Source organism: Mytilus galloprovincialis, chromosome 14 (assembly GCF_965363235.1).
Source record: "Mytilus galloprovincialis chromosome 14, xbMytGall1.hap1.1, whole genome shotgun sequence".
Classification (NCBI taxonomy): domain Eukaryota; kingdom Metazoa; phylum Mollusca; class Bivalvia; order Mytilida; family Mytilidae; genus Mytilus; species Mytilus galloprovincialis.
Window position 1 is genome coordinate 43,037,515 of NC_134851.1, and position 20,425 is coordinate 43,057,939.

The following is a 20,425-nucleotide window of genomic DNA, read 5'->3' on the forward strand; positions in this document are numbered from 1 at the left end:
TTTTATGCCCAACAAATGCAAAATATCAAACCTTATCAAAGATCAAATACTTTGACGATATAATAAAGAGTAAAATAGAGCACTTCAAGTACTTTTTGTCCTTTCACAGTTGTAACTGCTCAATGTTTTCCTTGGAAAACTGCATAGTTTATTATGCTCTAAATGTTTTGCAATTTGCAATAGTTTAAATTTGAATATAGATAGACTTTATTATAAAACTGTGTTTTTTACCAGTCTAGAGGACCCTGGATAAGACATTGTTGAAGCTTATAAAATCAAGATTCAATGTCCTTGACATAAACTGGTTAAAATATATATTGTATTTACCTCAGGCTGGAAGCCTATAATATCAAAACAATGTTGTATGCCCTTGAACTTGACCCTGTTAACAGATATTGTATTTACCTCAGGCTGGAAGCCTATAATATCAAAACAATTATGTATGCCCTTGAACTTGACCCTGTTAACAGATATTGTATTTACCTCAGGCTGGAAGCCTATAATATCAAAACAATGTTGTATGCCCTTGAACTTGACCCTGTTAACAGATATTGTATTTACCTCAGGCTGGAAGCCTATAATATCAAAACAATGTTGTATGCCCTTGAACTTGACCCGATTTACTGATATGGAAGCTACATCTCTGGTTCGGCTTGTGTATTCATCTATATATCTGTTAAAAGAAAAATCTTATATGATATTTTTTTAACACTTTCTTATATGTTCCACATTAAAAAAACTTAATAAACAATAACTGATAGAAACTGACAATAACCCAGCACTTTTCTTTATAAAAAATGTTTTAAATTAATTAATTGTGTTATTTGATGCAACACAATTCATAAAGATTTTAAAACTAAAAAATACTTCAATATTACCTAGAGGAGGCCCTATAAGCTGATAAGATGACATTTCTCTGTACTTTACAGATCAGGTTTGTTTCAACTTCCATTTTACAAAGAAAAATTCCTAGTTCAAGTCTAGGTAGTTATGTCAGGGGAGATAACTCTAGTCTCATTTTTTTTTTAATGATAGTGACACTAAAAAGTTTATTTTATCAGAATTGTACTACTGACCTGTATTTGGCACTGTCTTTTAAATGGTACGTAGCATCCTGGTCATGAGCCAGTCCATCATGTACATAGTAAAATATATGGAAATTTTGTTCACCTCTGAAATTACAAAATATAAAACAATCATTTTCAAAGGATAAAATTGAGAATGGAAATGGGGAATGTGCCAAAGAGACAACAATCCGACCATAGAAAAAAACAACAGCAGAAGGTCACCAACAGGTCTTCAATGTAGCGAAAAATACTCTATATGCTGTGATCTCAAAATATCATAGTTCCTGGATTTACATATCATGTCTTAGCTTTGCTGCGTGTGGAACACCAAGAAACAGCTAAATACAAATTTTAACATCCATAGTTTGAACCAAAGATACAATTACCTATAGCTCTTTTAAAGACGATTGATCTAGATTTTGAAGTGCAAAAATACAATAGAATGCACATGTTGTAGTATTAAAAGCATATTCCCACTCATAATTCAAAGAATGTGAAAACATGGAAGTATGTGTCTGATAGGTATGAAAATTCTGTTCAGTAGCGTTAAATAAATTTGTGAATTAACATCAAAGTTTCTTTTAAAAAATCAAAAAAATTTAAAGCATTTGCAGACAGGAAGTTTACACATTACAAATCATCACTGTCAAGCTGCTGACTAAATATGAAGTCAGGACGACTCAGATCAGTAGTTTATGAGAAAAAAAGTGACAAAAATATATTTTAAGGAGGAATTGACAGAATTATGAAAAGATGCCTAGATAAACAGATGAACAGACGAAAAGAGAGACATGGTGAATGCAATATAGCCCCTTCTCTGGGTGTTGGGGTATAAGACTATTTTTTATCTAACATCATTGTCAATAAAACTTACTTGGCTTGTGATATCACCCTGGATTTCTCTAATAAATATTCTGTAATTTTAGCTGAAAAGAGAAATTGAAAGATATTTTATATTACCAAAAATTCTTCAAACCCAAGATTCCATGAACTAAATATTATACAATTCAACGATCATACAAAATGACAAACTTACTAAACATTGTCAAACAATATTACAAATAATAATGTTTATTTTCCTACATAAAATAAATGAAATAGTTGTGCTATTTCATTCTAAAGACAATTTGCCAGTTTATAGTTTCAAAGACTATTGCCCCGGTTAATAGTTTCATAATCATCTTTCCCGTACTTTTCCATGCTTATTTTTCATTGGACGATAATGATGTCATTGATTACTCTGCTTGGTTACGTATGCTTTGCAATGTCAAACTAACTCTTATATTGTAAACGGTGGAATCTGTTTGTTTTGATTGTAATTTCACTTACAAGAAGCAATTATAAAAGAGAAAGAAAATCTTCATGGAAATTTTTTAAAAGATCTAAAATATAGTACCTTATTCATAATATGGGTTCGCTCTCTGTATATTAAAAGTGAATTTGCGTTTGGTGTACTTTAACTAGGATTTATAATAAGCACGGAAAGTTTAACACAAGTATTTGTAGTCTTGATTGAAATTAATGAAATATTAATAAATACAAAACGAATTATAAAAAAAGTAAAGTTCATCATGTGCATGTAAAGTTATGTCACATTTTTTCTTTCTTTCAGATAAGGTATATACACTTTTAGAAAATTGGCTGTGTTGTTCAGTATAATAAAACACCTAATGACTGGTTGTGCGGGTAATAGCAAGTTTGTTGTCCCTTCGCATACCAACTATTGCTCTCGGCTTTGCCTCAAGCAATAGTTGGTACCTCAGGGACAACAAACTTGCTATTACCCTCACACCCAGTCAATAGGTGTATAATATTTGTTGTCAAGTATTTACTGTAATTTTGGTGTAATGGTGTTTGGTTTGATAAAATATTGTCTCATTAGTAATCATACCTCATCTTATTTTTTTACTGAAGAGTTTCTTCCCCAACAAAAACATATACTATTCCACATTCCCCCCTAATTTCAGTTGTGCAAGATACATACCACCAATAACTGTTCCAGTTCTTGTGAAGAACATTTCTAGATATTTCCCAAATCTCCTGGAATTATTATTAATCAGTCTGAGTATAATTAAACTCCCCCTTAATTACAGCAGTAAAAGATACTTACCACCAATAACTGTCCCAGTACTTGTGAAGAACATCTCAAGATACTTCCCAAATCTACTGGAATTATTATTTATCACAGTTTGAGCATTACCAAACGCCTCCATCAATGGATTCACTTGTAAAATTCTATCTTCTAATGTCCGGTTAGGGGCCTGTAAAATAAAATTTCCATTTGATGAGATTTTTATCAATTTTGATTGATTGTGCTATTTAATGTCGGTCACTTTTTATTGATGATTTTGATGAAACTTGTTTTCCTTCGCAAATAACTGACATGTTCAAATTCATATTACTGTGAATTTAGAAGTTTTGCAAAGTAACAATTATTTGGAGTAATGGGACTGAGAAGTATCTCAATAATTATTGCATTATTATATCTTCAATCTAAGTGTATTACATATTTAATTTCCAAATTTTTCCATTTATCTTTAACATGCATAGCCTTGTGAGACCAATGAGATACCGTATAGCAGGATTTTTCGCGGGGTATAATTTTTTGCTAATTTTCGCAGATAGAACAAAATCGCCAAAATAAATTCTGCCAAATTAAGGGTGTTCATGCAAAGGTATTGATAAAATTTTTAAATCCGCCAAAATAATAACCACCAAAATATTTCGTATACCTTATTCAATAGAAATCGTGAAATTTTACACCCGCGAAAATAACCTGCTGTACAGTAGTTTGTCCCACACTTTTATACAACATACCTTCCCTAACTGTGTTAACTGTTGCACTAGTAAGTTTGCACTTTCTGTTTTCCCTGCACCAGATTCACCACTGATTACAATACACTGAAAAATATAAACATCATTTCATTAATACAAACTATTAAATGAACTATTTCAAGCATTGCATATATGACAGAAGAGATATAAGGCAATTTTAAACTTTTGATAAGGCACTATGAACGCCATAGTCAGCTGCAAAATGTCAAGGGCCTTTATCTTGTGAAACATAAGTCATTCATAATAAATTCCATATCTTCAGGGATAACTGAAAATGTCTTAAATAACAACTGTTAGATTAATTTTTAAAATGACATGACAGACAGATGAAAAGTCATGCTGTATTACCATCAGAAAGTGTGCTTGAATATCATTTAAATTAAATCAATATTTATAAAAATTTCCGAAATGGTAAAGATATATTATTTAGACTCTTTCTTATAATTGTTATACTTTGTTGCATCATTTAAAAGTTTTATGTTTCAGAATGAAGCAAAACCAGGAAATTTTTTAAAATGGTCGAAGGAGGAAAATTGCTCTTAGCTAATGATATTTATATAATCCTGTGCTAATGTAAGGGAAAGTAACTGACCTGGTGTTTTCTGTTGTGCATCATCATTTGATATGACTGGTCAGCAACTGCAAAGATATGAGGTGGATGGTCATCTTTGGCAGCATTCATGTACCTCTGGGCATACTGTAAAATAGAAAAATATTAAACTCATATTCAGAATATTAATGTCATATTAACATATGAATATATCCTTCGTTAATTTGTTCTGGACTGAAACACAGAGATGGATATATATATATAGGCTCGCAGGGAACAAAGTTTATTAGAAGGATGTGATGATTTTATTCTAATGTTCTGTCTTTAACTCAACCAGTATCAGCTACGAATACACATAATTGCAATTCACCTTGCAAAGGTAAAATGTTTCATTGCAAAATACAAAACTTTCTCAAATTGGTGTGAAAAGGGAGACAACCAAACTTTTGCTAAGATTATAACCATCTACCTCAACTATTTTTGAGAAATTTTAAATTTTTTTTTTTTAATTATGTATCCTGATCTAAATTCATCTAGGGATGTACAACCTTTTTTTTTTTTAGAAATTCCATATAATGAGCTTTAAATTGGTACAATAAAAGTATTGTATTGTATCATATTAAATTATGGAATATTGAATAGCTTGTAGAATAATGAAGATTATAATAATAGCTTATAATATATTCTATGTCATGTATGTGATGAGAGCTTATAATATTTATGATGTAAATATAGATCTTTAAAATGGGTTATGATATTGAATCGTATTGAATTGCATGGTTTTGTCAGTGGAATACAAATGTATAAGATGATGATATAAGCTCATATTAATTTAATGGTATATTTTTATAAGGGTTATAATGTAAATAAACTACTTTTTAATGAAAGATACCTCATCAGCATAGATAGTGAGTGGTGTAAATGGGTTGACAGCTAATAATATATCTCCTATGTAGGTATAAATCTTTGTCTGTGCATATCTGTGAAATAGTTGTGACACAATTGTTTCCTGAAAAGACAAAAATGCATTTTCATTTTAAGTTCTACTTTCATATTTAAAGAACAATGTCATGCTAATATTTGATCGAAAACTGATATCTAGGAAATCCATCACAACATGGAACCTTCTTTAACAGAAATTTGATGCTTTCAATTTTCTTTAATTCAATTATATTTTTTCCCCATAAAATTGAGAATGAAAGTGGGGAATGTGTCAAAGAGACAACAACCCAACCAAAGAACAGAAAACAGCTCATAATATATAAATCTATACACATTTTTTACTTTTTATACATTGTCACTTGGATTGAGAGTTGTCTCATTGGCACACATATCACATCTTCTAATCTATAAATAGTTTGTTGTACAAAGTATTGAGAGGTTCTTTTATTTATTTATTTCCCTCTATATTCATGTAGGCCTCATAATTGTCTCAGATTGACAGTTTCCTGTTGAAGGTCATGGTTCTCTATTGGAACTACTTGTGCTTCCTCCACTAAAAAAAGCTGCCTGCCACAATATAGACAATAGTTCTGAAAGTGTCCTTAAGGTGGTACCAAACACTTTAACTAAAATTAATTTGGTTCGTTTAATTTTCTTACAATTTTGACAAAGTATTTACTTTGACCCTTTGACAAAAATATAAAAAGATTTGAACCAAGCGTTTAATCAGAAAAAATACACTGGTTATATAGCAGTTTGACAAACACTTATTTTGATCATTGAGAAGCTTAATATTCCCTTAAGAACACAACGTCATTAAAACGTTCTGTTGATTTTACAGTTATCTCCCTGTAGTGTTAGGTACCACCTTAAACACCAACAATCAATCAATCCATTATCATTAACCTATTTCTTATACCTCCTCAGCAATTCTCAAAGAAATAGTTAACATGTTATCAAGGGGTTATATTATTTACTCATACTTCTGTTGTTAACCATATATAGGATTTTAAAAAGTAAAAAAATATATCAAGAGTTTATAGGTTAATTTCTTTCCTCAATACCTACTTATGGAGTGATCTCCCTTACCTCGTCTAGGATTTCCAATGATGTCAGATCATCAGCAGTGTCTAGAGGTTCTTTCTTAGATTTACGATGTGTTTTTAATCTCCCCTTCTTTGTTGTGATGTCTGGTTCATGGATTTTAGGTTCCATTTTTGCTGTCAAATCTTTTAATCTGTGTTTAAACTGAAAGTACAATAATCATATTGTTATAAAAAATTCACAGTCAATGCTTTAAGTACATAGTTTATTAGCCACTAGGGTCTATCATTTCATGGACTAGAAGAATACTGTAATGTACTGAAGGTTGGAATCTAGGTCACAGTAACTACATCTATCATCTTTTGGACCAGAAGAGGGATATAAAGTACTGAAGGTTGGAATCTAGGTCACAGTAACTACATCTATCATCTTTTGGACCAGAAGAGGGATATAAAGTACTGAAGGATGGAATCTAGGTCACAGTTACCAACTTTGTTTGAACTCAGACATTAGTTGTATCTCATAATATATATGCATTAAATTTTAAAACATCCATCAACATAAAGAATCAGGATATTCCACAATGAAGACTGCATGTAGATTTATGCACTTTTTGTTGTTCCATAGATACAAATCTTTTGATTTAAAGGACACAAAAAGATTTGACCACTCTTTTATAGCATACTAAACTGTATTGGTATTGCTCATCTGAAGGATGTTCGATGAACTATACTGTGGTTTCACAATTATTCACAAAGTGGCTTTCTTGGGACCAGGAGAACAACAAATCTAAATGTAAATTTTTATTTAGGCTAATTGACTGAAGAGCCTCTGATCTGCAAAATAACCATGAAATCACTCCATGAAAAGGCAAGTTTTCCACAATCCAAGAAAATAATTGAATCCACAGTACTTTTCATATCCTCTTCGTTTGGACTCTGGTGGAAAGTTGTTCCCTAGACAGTCATACCATATCTCCTTAGTTAATATTCATTAAAGATTTGACTTACAACAGATGGATCTCTAGGTAAACTGGTAATAAATGGATGCTGTAGTAATTCTTTGGCTGAGGGACGCTCTTCAAAATCTTTTACCAAACACCTGCAACAAAAAGAATAATATGAATATACTTTTGTTTGTTTGTTATTTTACATATATTATCATATCAGTTTTAACTGTTTATAAATAGACAATGTGAAGTTTATGTCAATTAGACAAACATTCAACAAATTATAGGTATCTATACATCAAGCATTAAATCGTTCTGACATAAAAACTGTAACTCATAAAACAAAGAAGGAAAATTAAAACCCTTGAATTACAATATCAGGTAATTGTATAGAAGAATACAGAGATGATAATTACATATATCTTTTTACCTTAGATTCTTTTTGTCAGCTTATTTCATACAATAGGAAGAAAACTTAAAAGCCTAAAAGGAGATTATAGAAATATCATAAGTCTTCTTGACTTCTCCCAGTTGCAAGTAAAACCAATTTCAAGAGGGTCTGCTGTTTAGCTGTGTTAAGTTTTTAAATTGTAGCCATTTTAGTCAGAATCGGAAGGAAGGAAGAGACAAAATTCTCACCTTGTCTACCTACCTAGGCTATTAGATTTATATGTATTGAATGTCACTGGATGGTAAATAAACAACAATGAATCAATTAAATAAAAAATCTTTTTTTGAATGCATTCTTCCTCTCTCATGCTTATGAATGGATTTTTTTTTTCATTTAAAAATATTTAAACAAAAATTAAATAATTAAATTGATTATCCCTATGTGAAAATATATACTCTGTTCCAGGATACCACATGCTTAGTTATTTATTTACGATGTTTAATTGAACATTTGTTATCAAAATCTTTGTTCTTTATATACGCATACTTCCTAGTATGTAAACTTATTCTGTTACTAATTGACTTTCTTTGCTTGTGAGAAATCATTAATATTACATGTAGTAGGATACCTGTTTTGTTAATTTACATGCTGAATAGATCACTTTATAATTTTTATGCATCCGAAGAGCATTACAGTCATGTTATAGCTAAACGAATAATTAAGTTTATGTTTCGAATATCAGAAGAGATACAATGTTTTTAGTCATACAATAAGTTTTGAATAAGGAGCAATTAAAAGAAGTATGTAACTTCAAAATGGCAAATTTTTCACAAAGCAAGAAAACTGAAAACAACAGAGATATAAATTGAATACATATCCAATATGTGACTAAAGAGAATGTTTAACCCAAAATTTATTTTGTTATCCTCTACCTGATTGTCTTTAGATTTATCATTTTTATTTTCCTGTTTCCTCTTTGTTTTCTGTTGTAAATAATTCCAGAATTTTATATAGGCGTTAGCAATAAACTCATCACAGATACCAGGAATAAAAATTTATATTTACACCAGACGCGCATTTCGTCTCCAAAAGACTCATCGTGACGCTGGAATAAAAAAAGTTTAAAAGGCCAAATAAAGTACGAAGTTAAAGAGCATTGAGGACAAAAAAATCCTAAAAGTTTTGCCAAATACAGCATCATAGATACCAGGAATAAAAATTTATATTTACGCCAGCCAGACGCTTACGCCAGACATGTGTTTCGTCTACAAAAGACTCCTCAGTGACACTTGAATAAAAAAAAAAAGGCCAAATAAGTTTCACATATTATAAAAACACTTTGATCCTAAAACAACTAAAGTAAATTCAAAGCAATTTTTCAGTCTTAGGAACCATGTCAAAATGTTTTTGTACTGTACTCACTGGTGAATAAAGTCTTTGAAGTTCTGTGACCACTTCTCTGGTAGTTGTAGACCTGGTGATGTGTTTCTGTAAAAAAAAAATATTTATAAATTCAAAGAACAACACATATATTAACTCTGGTTCACACCATCTTAATTTTGATGTTCCTAAGGTAAATAGAGTGGACTCAGCATCTTTTTTATCTAATACTATTAATGCGATTCCAAATAACATAAAATTAATACAGGACCACAATGCATTTAAACTTTTTTTTGGGTTTTTGTTCACAAGTCTGAATGACATTATTTTGACAGTTATTATAAGACTGAGCCCACCAGTTTTTAACTCCTTAATGTAGTATGCTTAGATTTTTTATTCCAAAACTTCTCTCACCACAGAAGAGCATACTTCCACAAGACCACCTTGACAGTTCATTACATGAGAAGCTAAACAGAAAACCTAACCAGATGTAGGCATACATGTGTGTATATTTGTACATATGTTAAACACAGAATCCAATGCTTATTTTACTTGAGCAACACAGTTGGTGCCACATGTGAAGCAAGATCTGCTTACCCTTCCAAAGCACCAGGGTTGAGTTCAATATCGTAGCAGCTACGTAGCGGCTATGTAGCTGCTATCAATATCTATGTAGCAACTAGTCTATAGCTACACGTTCAATAGTCAAAACCTACGTAGCACTACGTAGCTGCTGCGATATTGAACTCGTCCCTGATATCACCCTGTTTTTTGTGGGGGTTCATTTTGCCAAGTCTTAATAGTTCTTTATGTTGTGTTGTATGTCCCTTTTTTTTTTTTGGGGGGGGGGGGGGTCCATCATTATGTTTTCTATTTTTAGCTATGGCACTGTCAGTTTGTTTTGAACTAATGAGCTGGTATACTGTAAACCAACTTATTTTCGCGGATACTTTATTTCACGTTTTACCCTTTCTAGTCCACTTCGCGGCTATTTAATTTTGCGATTGTTAAATTTCTATGATGTAGTTCAATAAGAAGAGATCCAAGTTTTACAATTTCGTGACGATTAATATTTGCGTTATATTTCTAGTCGCGAAAATAAATGGCTCGCGAAAATAAGTTGGTTTACAGTATCCCTTCAGTATCTTTGCCTCTCTTTTAGAAACATGAATGTGTCCTTAGTACCTGAATGCCCAACTTGAACTATCCATTTCTATATTCAGTGGACCATGAACATGATGAAATGGTGTTGAAAATGAAAATTAGAAAGATCTTATCATAGGGGACATGTGTTCCTTGGTTTCAAGTAGATTAGACATCAACTTCATCAAAAACTACCTAGACCATAAACTCTAACATGAAGCAGGATAGACGAATAAACAAATGAATGGACGAACAAAGGGAAGCACTGTATATAATTTAGTACAGACCAAAAAAACAGACTGCCCCTAAGTGGGGCATAAAAAAAAAAATATTTCAATACAGAAAATCTCTTACAGTTGCCCACTAGCAGGTAAAAAATGTACTTACATGAATCATTTATAAATTCTATATATCGGCAAAACTCTGGTTAAATTGACCTACTGTTTGTTTAAGAAGCAGTCATAAAATATTAATTCTGATGATGATTTAGTGTATATAAACAGTGAAAAGCCGTGCCTTATTGTAAATAAATATAATAAAAGTAAATAAGATTATGTAATCAATAGTCATCAAATAAAGGTTTAAATCACAGAAAAATCCATTAAATCTCATTAAATCGGATATTAAATGAGGGTAGAGAGGAATGCACTCATTCCCACAGGAAAAAATGGAACGCTGGAGAAAAATTGTATTCGGGTAATGGTAATTGATCAAGACAGAATATGTCAGGTGCTTCAGGAAAATGAAATATCCTTCAGCTTGTGTGAATCATTTAAGCCTGCACACCATACAGGATATTGAAAAGAGAATGAAAGCTGGGAATGTATAGAAATGAAAACAAGTCGAACAAAGAGAATAACACAGACCAAGGCCACTATGATGGGTCTTCAACCAAGTGCGAAAATTATGCACCCAGAGGATGGCTTCAGCTGGGCCCTAAATATTTTGCATACTAGTTCAAAAAATTACCACTGCTTTCCATCAAACCATATACTGTGGATTCATTTATTTTCGTGGGTACCAATTTTCGTGGATTAAGAAAAACTTGCATAATTATTTCGTGGATATTTAATTTCGTGGTTTTGCTGAAGTCTGCATACAAACCTATAGAAAAATTATCTTTCGTTGAATATTTAATTTCGTGGTTTGACTGTGCCCACGAAATCCACGAAAATTGTTATCCAACGAATAATAATGAATCCACAGTATTCAATTTTATAAAATAAATATGTTAGGTTCAATTATTATGATAGAAGAAATTAAGACAACATATTGTCTCATTGGCAAGCATACCATATCTTCTTTTTTATATGACATAAATGACTGAGTTTGGCTCCTAAAAGAAATTTAAAACCCACTATATGTGCCAACTACCACTGGACAGATGGAGAGGACAATATGCACATGAGCTGTCCTGTAGTTTTTATAGAAATTTTACCTTGGAATTTTAAACAATGCTCTCATAGGATGTAAATCTGATAATGGCGGTTCACTCTCTGCTAACTCTATGGCGGTAATACCAAGGGACCAAATATCACATCTATTGTCATAGTTATATTCTAGCTGTCTTTCACATGCTATCACCTGAAAATAAAAAGAATTTTGAATCATAATTAATATGGTCATAAATTAATAATTGACTGTTGACAAAACTTGATTTGTTTGAAAATACTAAGGCTTTTCTACCCTGAAATAGATTAACATTGCAATTTTGACAAAACTTTTTGAAATTTGGTGTCCTCAATACTCTTGCACTTCTTTCTTTATTTGGCCTTTTTATTTTTTTTTTATTTTAGCATCACTGATGAGTGTAGGCAAAGTTAGCATTTGCCGTACACAATTCTTATCCTGGTATATATGATGAGTTGATTTCAGTATGATTTGCTAACTCATCATAAGAGTTATTAAAATAGGCCAATCTTCAAAAAACATCTTCATTCAGCAAACTTTAAGACATCATCTATAGTTATCCAATCAACTGTATCCATGCTTTCAGTGCAAGTCATTCAAATAAAAACAAAAACAAATTTTGAGGAAATGAATGTCATCTTGCTCTGACAGTGTTATACATCAGTTTAAACATATTTATTTATAGTGGTTTTGCAACTTATATTAATCCCTTTCCACTTTGCGGGTGCAAGTGCTGTCTTGTAGCAGCAGGAGCCTGCTCTTTTTCGAAATCTACAAGGTTGTCTTTAACGTGCAAGAGATATGGCTCTCTCTTAACACGGGTCAGCCATTTATCGTCCCCTTCCGACGGACTATCATCTTTTCCTCAAGACCATACTTGCAGATGGTGTCAAGGGAGGGCCAAAAATTGACACAGGAAGGTGTATGATTTAGAACCACCACAAACTTAAGATTTAGAGTGAAAACATTAGTTAAGTAAAACAGACAGTGCTATATTTGTCACTAATCTGACGAATCCTGTATTTAGGCATATGTTTATAAAATTACACTTGGTTTTGGACAAAATATAACTCCTTATAACAAATATATAGATCCTTGTTTTCAAAATTCCAATAGGGAACATACTTTATATAATTGTATAAATAAAACAATTTTTCAAGACGTTTCAGCCATTGGCCTTCTTCAATTCTTTATTTTTTCTCTCAGTTGAGAGGAAAAATAAAGAACTGAAGAAGGCCAATGGCTGAAACGTCTTAAAAAATTGGTTTATTTATACAAATATAAAGATGTTATGGTAAATTTCAAGTGTAGTTCTGACATATCATGATTTTGAAAATTTATATACAGTCATTACAAGTATCGGATTACAAAATGAATATACTTCAAACTTATGATTAAACTGTACAAATATTTGTAAGACCTCGTGAAAATATTTAGAAATTTAAAAGATGTTTAAGAAAAACAAATCTATTAATATAACAGAATATATTAAAACTTATAGATGAAGTGTGAAGAGTTTATGGGATTGTAAACATCATAGTTCACGTTTCATAATTTCATATGCATGATCACAACTTCATGGTTTTTTGTGCCGGCTTATTATATAAGAGGTTTTATTGGCAACAGTTTGATTAATATTGGGTCCCGAAATAGTAAATCTCTTCTGTGAGCCATTATCTTTTTCAATACATGACATAAGAAATCATATGAGGAAAGATTGTTGGAGGCTCAAACACTGGTGTCTATGATGGTCTGGATGTATACATGCATTTTTAAGTTTTAGTAGAAGTTCTAAAAACCAGTACACTATATATATATATCTATGCAAAAACACTAACAACCCATCGGAGGTTTGTATGTGCATCTTAACATGTTTTTGGAAGAATGTCTGCAAATGGGTACAGTTTATACCTATGCAAACACATCAAAGACCCATTATGGATGTTTATAATGCACATTTTAATAAGTGTTAAGGGTATGATTCACGAAAATCAGGTCATTTTGAACTTGTGCAATACACCATAGGCCCCTCAATCGACCGCAATGTGTGCATGTAATTTCAATAAGTTACAACAAATTTAACATATTAATGTACAGTTAATATGAGCACTACGTTTTATATTCTTGTTATGAAACAGGTGTTTTCATATGATTTGTCTTACTACACTAAAATGCGTTGAATGTCTTATTTATAATAATTCAATAATCTTTTTGAATATTCATTTGACAGAATTTTCGTTACCCCCATTTATCATTACTTTATTGATCAATGTAACTAAAAATGACATCTTATGCATACACTTGTGTAAAAAATCTCACAGTCTCTTTTATCATTGCGTTGAAATTCTCATTTATCATATAAAATAAATATTCTCTTCAATTTTTTTATCAAAATAACAATTTAAATTTGATGACCAATATCTTTGTAACTATCATTAAAACTATATTATAAAATTAATCAATTTAATAAAATGTGCACAGTGGACCTTTAGATTTATAAAATATCATACAAAAAGATAATTAATACACATTTTGGTAGCATCTGTTAACTCCAAAGAACATATGCAGCATTTATTGCGTAATAATTATATACAATACATTGAAATTTCATAGGATTCAATAATTTGGATAAGTCATAGCATTCCAAAAGTTATATTTTATTTTTGTATAAATGCATCATGATATCTATGACTACAAGTGACAATGGGCCATTCCAGTTAATATCTGCTAAAGGGGGATGGATGGTCCTTTCTCATGTTTCTGAGGGGTGTAAAATTTATACATCTTAGGGGTGAAATTGGGTTTTTTTCATCTGACACGTACACTTATACACAAAAATTTTTGAGGGTCTTGCAGCAGTAAATAATTAAAAATAATTACATCTTAGGGGTTACAAAAAATACCTATATCAGATCTTAGGGGTGCTTTAGAATGAAGACAGTTTCGTATCATGCATTATCTGGTATTGTATTTAAAATTCTGATGGGTACAATCCTTGCAGTAAAGAATTCTGATAGGTCAATTTTTCCCATGAAAGCCCATCCACCCAATATGAACAGAAACTCTACATCTGATAGTTAGTTTTTCATGATGTTTTTTCTGATAGGTATGAAAAAAATCTCCCCATCCATCCCCACCTGTCAGAAATTAACTGGAATGGCCCAATGTTGAAGTAATGCAATGAAAAACAGGGAAACAAACACTCGATTTCACTAGAAATTTCATTGTTATGTAATTTGAAAGGGTTGTAAAAGTGTTGAACAAGGGTGCATGTGGGTGGGGGTGGACCTTGTTACCTGACATCTTATTAAAAGGACAAGTGATGTGATGTTGAATACGTTAATTGTTAAACATAAAACTGTTATATTAACTTAAAAGAAAAAAGTAAGATCACAAAATACTGAACTTAGAGGAAAATCAATTCGGAAAGTCCATAATCACATGGGAGGGGAAAGACACCAAAGGGACATTATCAAACTCATGTGTCGAAAATAAGCTGACAACACCATGGCTAATATGAAAATAAAAAGACCAACAGACTAACAATAGTACACCAAACAAAACTTAAAAATTTAAAACCAAAATATATAAACGTAACATGGTGACCAGACAATTTTTAAATGATGTACAGTAATTGTCGTTTGTTTATGTAATTTATACGTGTTTCTCGTTTCTCGTTGTTTTTTTTTTTATCTTATATAGATTAGACCGTTGGTTTTCCCGTTTGAATGGTTTTACACTAGTAATTTTGGGGCCCTTTATAGCTTGTTGTTCGGTGTGAGCCAAGGCTCCGTGTTAAAGGCCGTACATTGACCTATAATGATTTACTTTTATTTAAATTGTTATTTGGATGGAAAGTTGTCTCATTGGCACTCACACCACATCTTCCTATATCTATGAAGGTTGAGGGTTTCTTATATTTTGGTGGATTAAGGTTTCTGACAACTAAAGAGTTTCAAAATGTGTTTGCTGTGTTTCTAAAAGTATATAAGACTAAAACTGTAAAATTCAGGTTTTGTTGCTTCCCAAGAGAAATTTGGCATTTTGTTATTCAGAATATTGTGCCAAGGTTTCAATATACAAACTATCTGCCTGCAGCCAGTACAAAGAATCTGTTATTATCTAACTTGATCAAACTAGCATGTTAAAAGTTGTGTTTGAGGGACTAACACAAAGCATGGAATAACCACATGAAAGAAGTACGTACCCAAAAAGTGTACTAGTACACATTTTTGTTTTAAAGGGCCAACTGAAGCACATCTAATTGCGTGGGATTTTCTTGCTGTGTTGAAGACCTATTTGGTGGCCTTTGGCTGTTATCTGCTCTTTTGTAGATCAGGTTGTTGTCTCTTTGACACATTCCCCATTTCCATTCTCAATTTAATTATCAAAGTTAAAATATATTTATAAATAACATTGAAACTTACTACATGTATTCAAAATGAATAATGTCGGCTTAAAAATTTAAAACCAAACAGATTCCCTTTTACAAAATTCTTATTCTATTTAAATGCATTAAAGATTATAGGTGAATATATCATAGGTTAACAAGTACTTGTCCGCAATAAAAATCTGTCAATATTACAAATATCATTATACCTTAATTGATAATCATATTCCATCCTTTATAAAACTTTTCCATCAAAATTCCGTAAGTGTAAAATCCTTATCTTACAAACTCTTTAAATATGCTAATCATATCCTCCTTATGCAAACACTCTTCCAATCCAGTCAAATGAAAACTCCTTAAGACAATTTCACTTGGATATGATAGATTAATATGCAAATTACCTGATGACCATTAGGTACTATTAAATCAATTCCATCTTTGGAAATATTTCACTTATCTCTGGTAAAATTGACATAAGATATTGTTATTCATTCTGCATAATACTATCTACAGTATAGTTTATATTAGTTCATGTATAAGTATTTCTAAAACTATAAGGCCAAGCAAATAATTTCCTATATTTTCACTAAATTTTGCCAGACATGTCAGAGAGCCTTACAGATTACACGCTCAAGACCTGTGTCATGAAAGAACAGTCCACATTATCCCTAAAAGAAACAAAATGTATGAAGAAAAGTTAAACATCCATAAACTTTTAGACTGTAGTCGTCAAACTTTTAGACTCTAGTCGTCAAACTTTCTATAAAGTCTCCAAAACTCTCCATTCATATATTGATTTTCCAATAAGATTAGGCAAATGAGCTGATTTTATATTATTTATTGATGTATCAACAGAAATGAGTTGAAAGGAGATGTGGGGTTGACATCAATGAGACAGCAACCTAAGAACACAAAGAAATCTTGAAAAAAAACCTTAACAGTAAATTACAGTTGCATAAATTTAAAGACATTGTACAATATGCAGTTTAAAATGAAAATTGCAAAATAAAAAAGACAGTCTTTACAGTGCATTCTAAAAATTTGAATGTTTTTCCTAATGCTACCTACATGTAATTTCTTCATAGATATATTGAAAAGGACTTATGTACTAACTTAACTTTCATTATGTATCCTTTATACCCAAAACGTTTTTCTTTTGCATCTGTTGCAGGCTGTACAGATGCCTATAATTGCTTACATACAGTTGAGAATAGAAATGGCTCACATGGGGAAATGTGTCAAAGAGACAACAACTAGACCAAAAGGGCAGAAAACAGACGAAAGCCACTAATGGGTCTTCAATACACTAAATTGGGGTCACTTCATTTGAACTTTGTTGGATAGTTGTCTTATCATATGCTCATTGACAATCATGATACTTTAGGGTTATTGCATGAATATTGGGGAATATTGTCCTGAGTAGAATTTTATTGCACGAGCTTGCGAGTGCAATATATGTTCTACGAGGGACAATATTCCCCAATATTCATGCAATAACCCTTTTATTGTATAGAAATATAATATTTGAAAGTAAAAATTGAGACATTAAAAACTAAGATTTTGTCGTTGATGATGTCTTGAATATTGATGATTTATTGCACTAGTGCAATATAAGAATTTATTGCACGCTAACTTTTGGTTACTTTCTGTGGGTAATATTATATTGCTATGCAATAAATCTCCTTATTTGTATATTAAAAAGGAGTGACCTAACTTATTATTCCTCAGTTCAATATAAATTTTACATGTTTGTAGATAATTTGTAAAAACAAATCGTTTCAAATATGCCAAGCTTTGAATTTCTCTTGTTTGAATCAAGAAACATCAATGTTAGAAAATTTCTAAAAATTAAATTCCCAGGGTAGTCAGCTAGAAAGGTCATGAAAATTATATCTGCAAAACAATTTTTCATTTATAAAACTTCTTTATAAACTTAAAATTGATTTTACTTCTAATATTATACAATTTGCATCATTAATCATCTTTTAATATTAACACAGAGATCTACAAGGTTTTTAAAAATGTAAACAAAATTTCATCAAAATCTTGGAATGTACCCACTTAAACTTGTACATAATGCCTTACCAATATATGTACCGTTACTTTACATTAACTTAAATACTACCTAAACTATTCTGATTTAACTTCTGATATTTTAAAAATATGTAGTACTTTATCAGATGAGGTCATAGCTCTGAAGAAGTCCAAAATAAAATTGTTAACTTTTGTATAAGACTGGGTGTTACCCATTAAATTTACACACCCTTCGGTCAAAAATAAGACTAATGCAATGACTTCATAACTCTTCATTTATTACATGACTAACACCTAGACCGTACAAGGTCGTGATGTTTAAATGTCTATGACCCTACTTTATACAAATATAAAACTAACAGTCAAATATAAAGTTTAAAAATTATGACTTTTTACAGTTAAAGCATATCGACTACCCATTATTGAAATTTAAATAACAAAAGGTTTAAAGAGCTTTAATAGATGAATAATCATTTAATTTTATTACTCCATATTTCATGTATCTAGTTTTATTTGTCAAAGGGGGCTTTCCATATTTTAGATCTAAACGGTTTGTACCAGGATCATGATACCCATGATGTCATTAACTAGTCGATGACAGTAGGCTTTAATAGTAATGTACTAATTTTAAGTTCATTCCAATAGCAGACAAGAGTACACAAAACTGAAATGTCTCATTTGATTTATCCATAATGATTGAATTTATGTTGAAACATGTGAAAGTCTGTACAGTGTCCCCTCCAGGGCCTTTAAGCACCATGGTACACTGGTGCTATCTTGGATGATTTTACAATAGAATGCATAGAGGCCATGGTGCCATACTTTTTTGAAAAAAAGCGATGGGTTAATTTCCATGGTGCTATTTTAAGTTCCTGTGGAGAACACAGCTGTAATATAAAGCTTTAAATACTAGTATAAAATAAACTTATCATAATCAATAATCCATGTAATTGAGGTCAAGGTTAAGGTCAGATGAACTCTACCAGACAGATATGTACACCTTACAATAATACCATACACCAAATACAGTTGGACTATTGCTTATGGCATCCCAGGAACAGACCAAATTACAAAAATTGAACATTAACCAATAAACCATAAATTACTGAGGTCAAGGTCAGATGAAACCTGCCAGATAGACATCATATACACCATGCACCAAACAAATTTGACCTATATTTGGCTTATAAAATCTGAGCATATAATTTTTTTACAAAATTTATCATAATCAAAATATCAGCAACATAACTCAATTTTAAAACAACAACAATAATATATTTCTTTGTCCTAGCAGCTGTTCCCCCTCTTTGCAAACAATGTGTAACATGTACAATTTATTAAACGATCAATAATGTTGAATCATTCATTGAGTATGTAAAGAAAAGTTTATCTTCCATTGACGACAAGTCAGTCTTACTTATTTTACTTTCAACATGTTGTTCTAGTCACAACATTAAAATGTCAAACGCAGACTTAACTATTAATTTTCTTCGGGAGGTGGTCATATATTTTGTATAAAGGTTCAATCTTAAAATGCACATTTTTTTTTTTCGATTCGGTCATCTTCATGCATGCAGAGATATTAAAAATGTAATGATTTAGGTTCACATACCAATTTAAATCCTTAAAAAGAGAAAAGATTTTTCTTTTTCAATATTTCAATAAACCACAAAAACTTATAGTTGTTATAGAGCAAATCTCTAAAAATTTATGATATTTTAGGGGTATATATAATTTCCTCACTTTAAACAAAGTTTGGTATTCTTTATGACATCATTTTTGTTTCAACTAAATATATCTTATTGCATGATGACATGAATGTACAGTACACTTATACACTAGTTATGGTAGATATAGATGATTTTATGTTTGATTGTCCAGTGGCAAATATAACATGGATATCACGACGAGAACAAGTTATGCAAACGTGACATTAAAAGTTTGTGAAAACAGATTTTTACAAACACTTAACATATTTCAATGATGAAATAAAACAGGGACAACTTTTGGCATCTTTTAAGGTTAACAATTCATTTACGGCAAACCCCATACTAATTAATTGGCATTGAATAGTAATACTTAAAACAATGAAAAATTTGTAAACAAATTCAAAGTTGCTATTTATATGTAATTTACTTGAAAAAACAAATAATATACTTATGAAAAACAGAAACAACAGAAAGATAAGAAAACATTCTTACTGTGTATATAATATTCTTTTGTAAAATGTAAAAACCAACCTACCGTCTATTTAAACTTACAATTCTACAAATGTGTTATTGAACTTATA

The 20,425-nt window shown here is 31.0% G+C and overlaps 1 protein-coding gene across 5 annotated transcripts in view; it reads right to left on the reverse strand.

Annotated features, from left to right (window-relative positions):
* LOC143058506 (myosin-IIIb-like) overlaps window positions 1-20,425 on the reverse strand; it is a 90,925-nt gene that overhangs the window by 49,562 nt on the left and 20,938 nt on the right. For all 5 annotated transcript variants that reach the window (XM_076232018.1, XM_076232019.1, XM_076232017.1 and 2 more), the window contains exons 6-16: window positions 11,740-11,885; window positions 9,201-9,266; window positions 7,449-7,539; window positions 6,484-6,642; window positions 5,345-5,461; window positions 4,495-4,599; window positions 3,885-3,968; window positions 3,178-3,328; window positions 1,942-1,993; window positions 1,077-1,172; window positions 562-673 (exon numbers count right to left, since the gene is read on the reverse strand). In XM_076232018.1, the coding sequence (XP_076088133.1) occupies window positions 562-673; window positions 1,077-1,172; window positions 1,942-1,993; window positions 3,178-3,328; window positions 3,885-3,968; window positions 4,495-4,599; window positions 5,345-5,461; window positions 6,484-6,642; window positions 7,449-7,539; window positions 9,201-9,266; window positions 11,740-11,885 (1,179 nt within the window). The remainder of the gene's footprint in view (window positions 1-561; window positions 674-1,076; window positions 1,173-1,941; window positions 1,994-3,177; window positions 3,329-3,884; window positions 3,969-4,494; window positions 4,600-5,344; window positions 5,462-6,483; window positions 6,643-7,448; window positions 7,540-9,200; window positions 9,267-11,739; window positions 11,886-20,425) is intronic.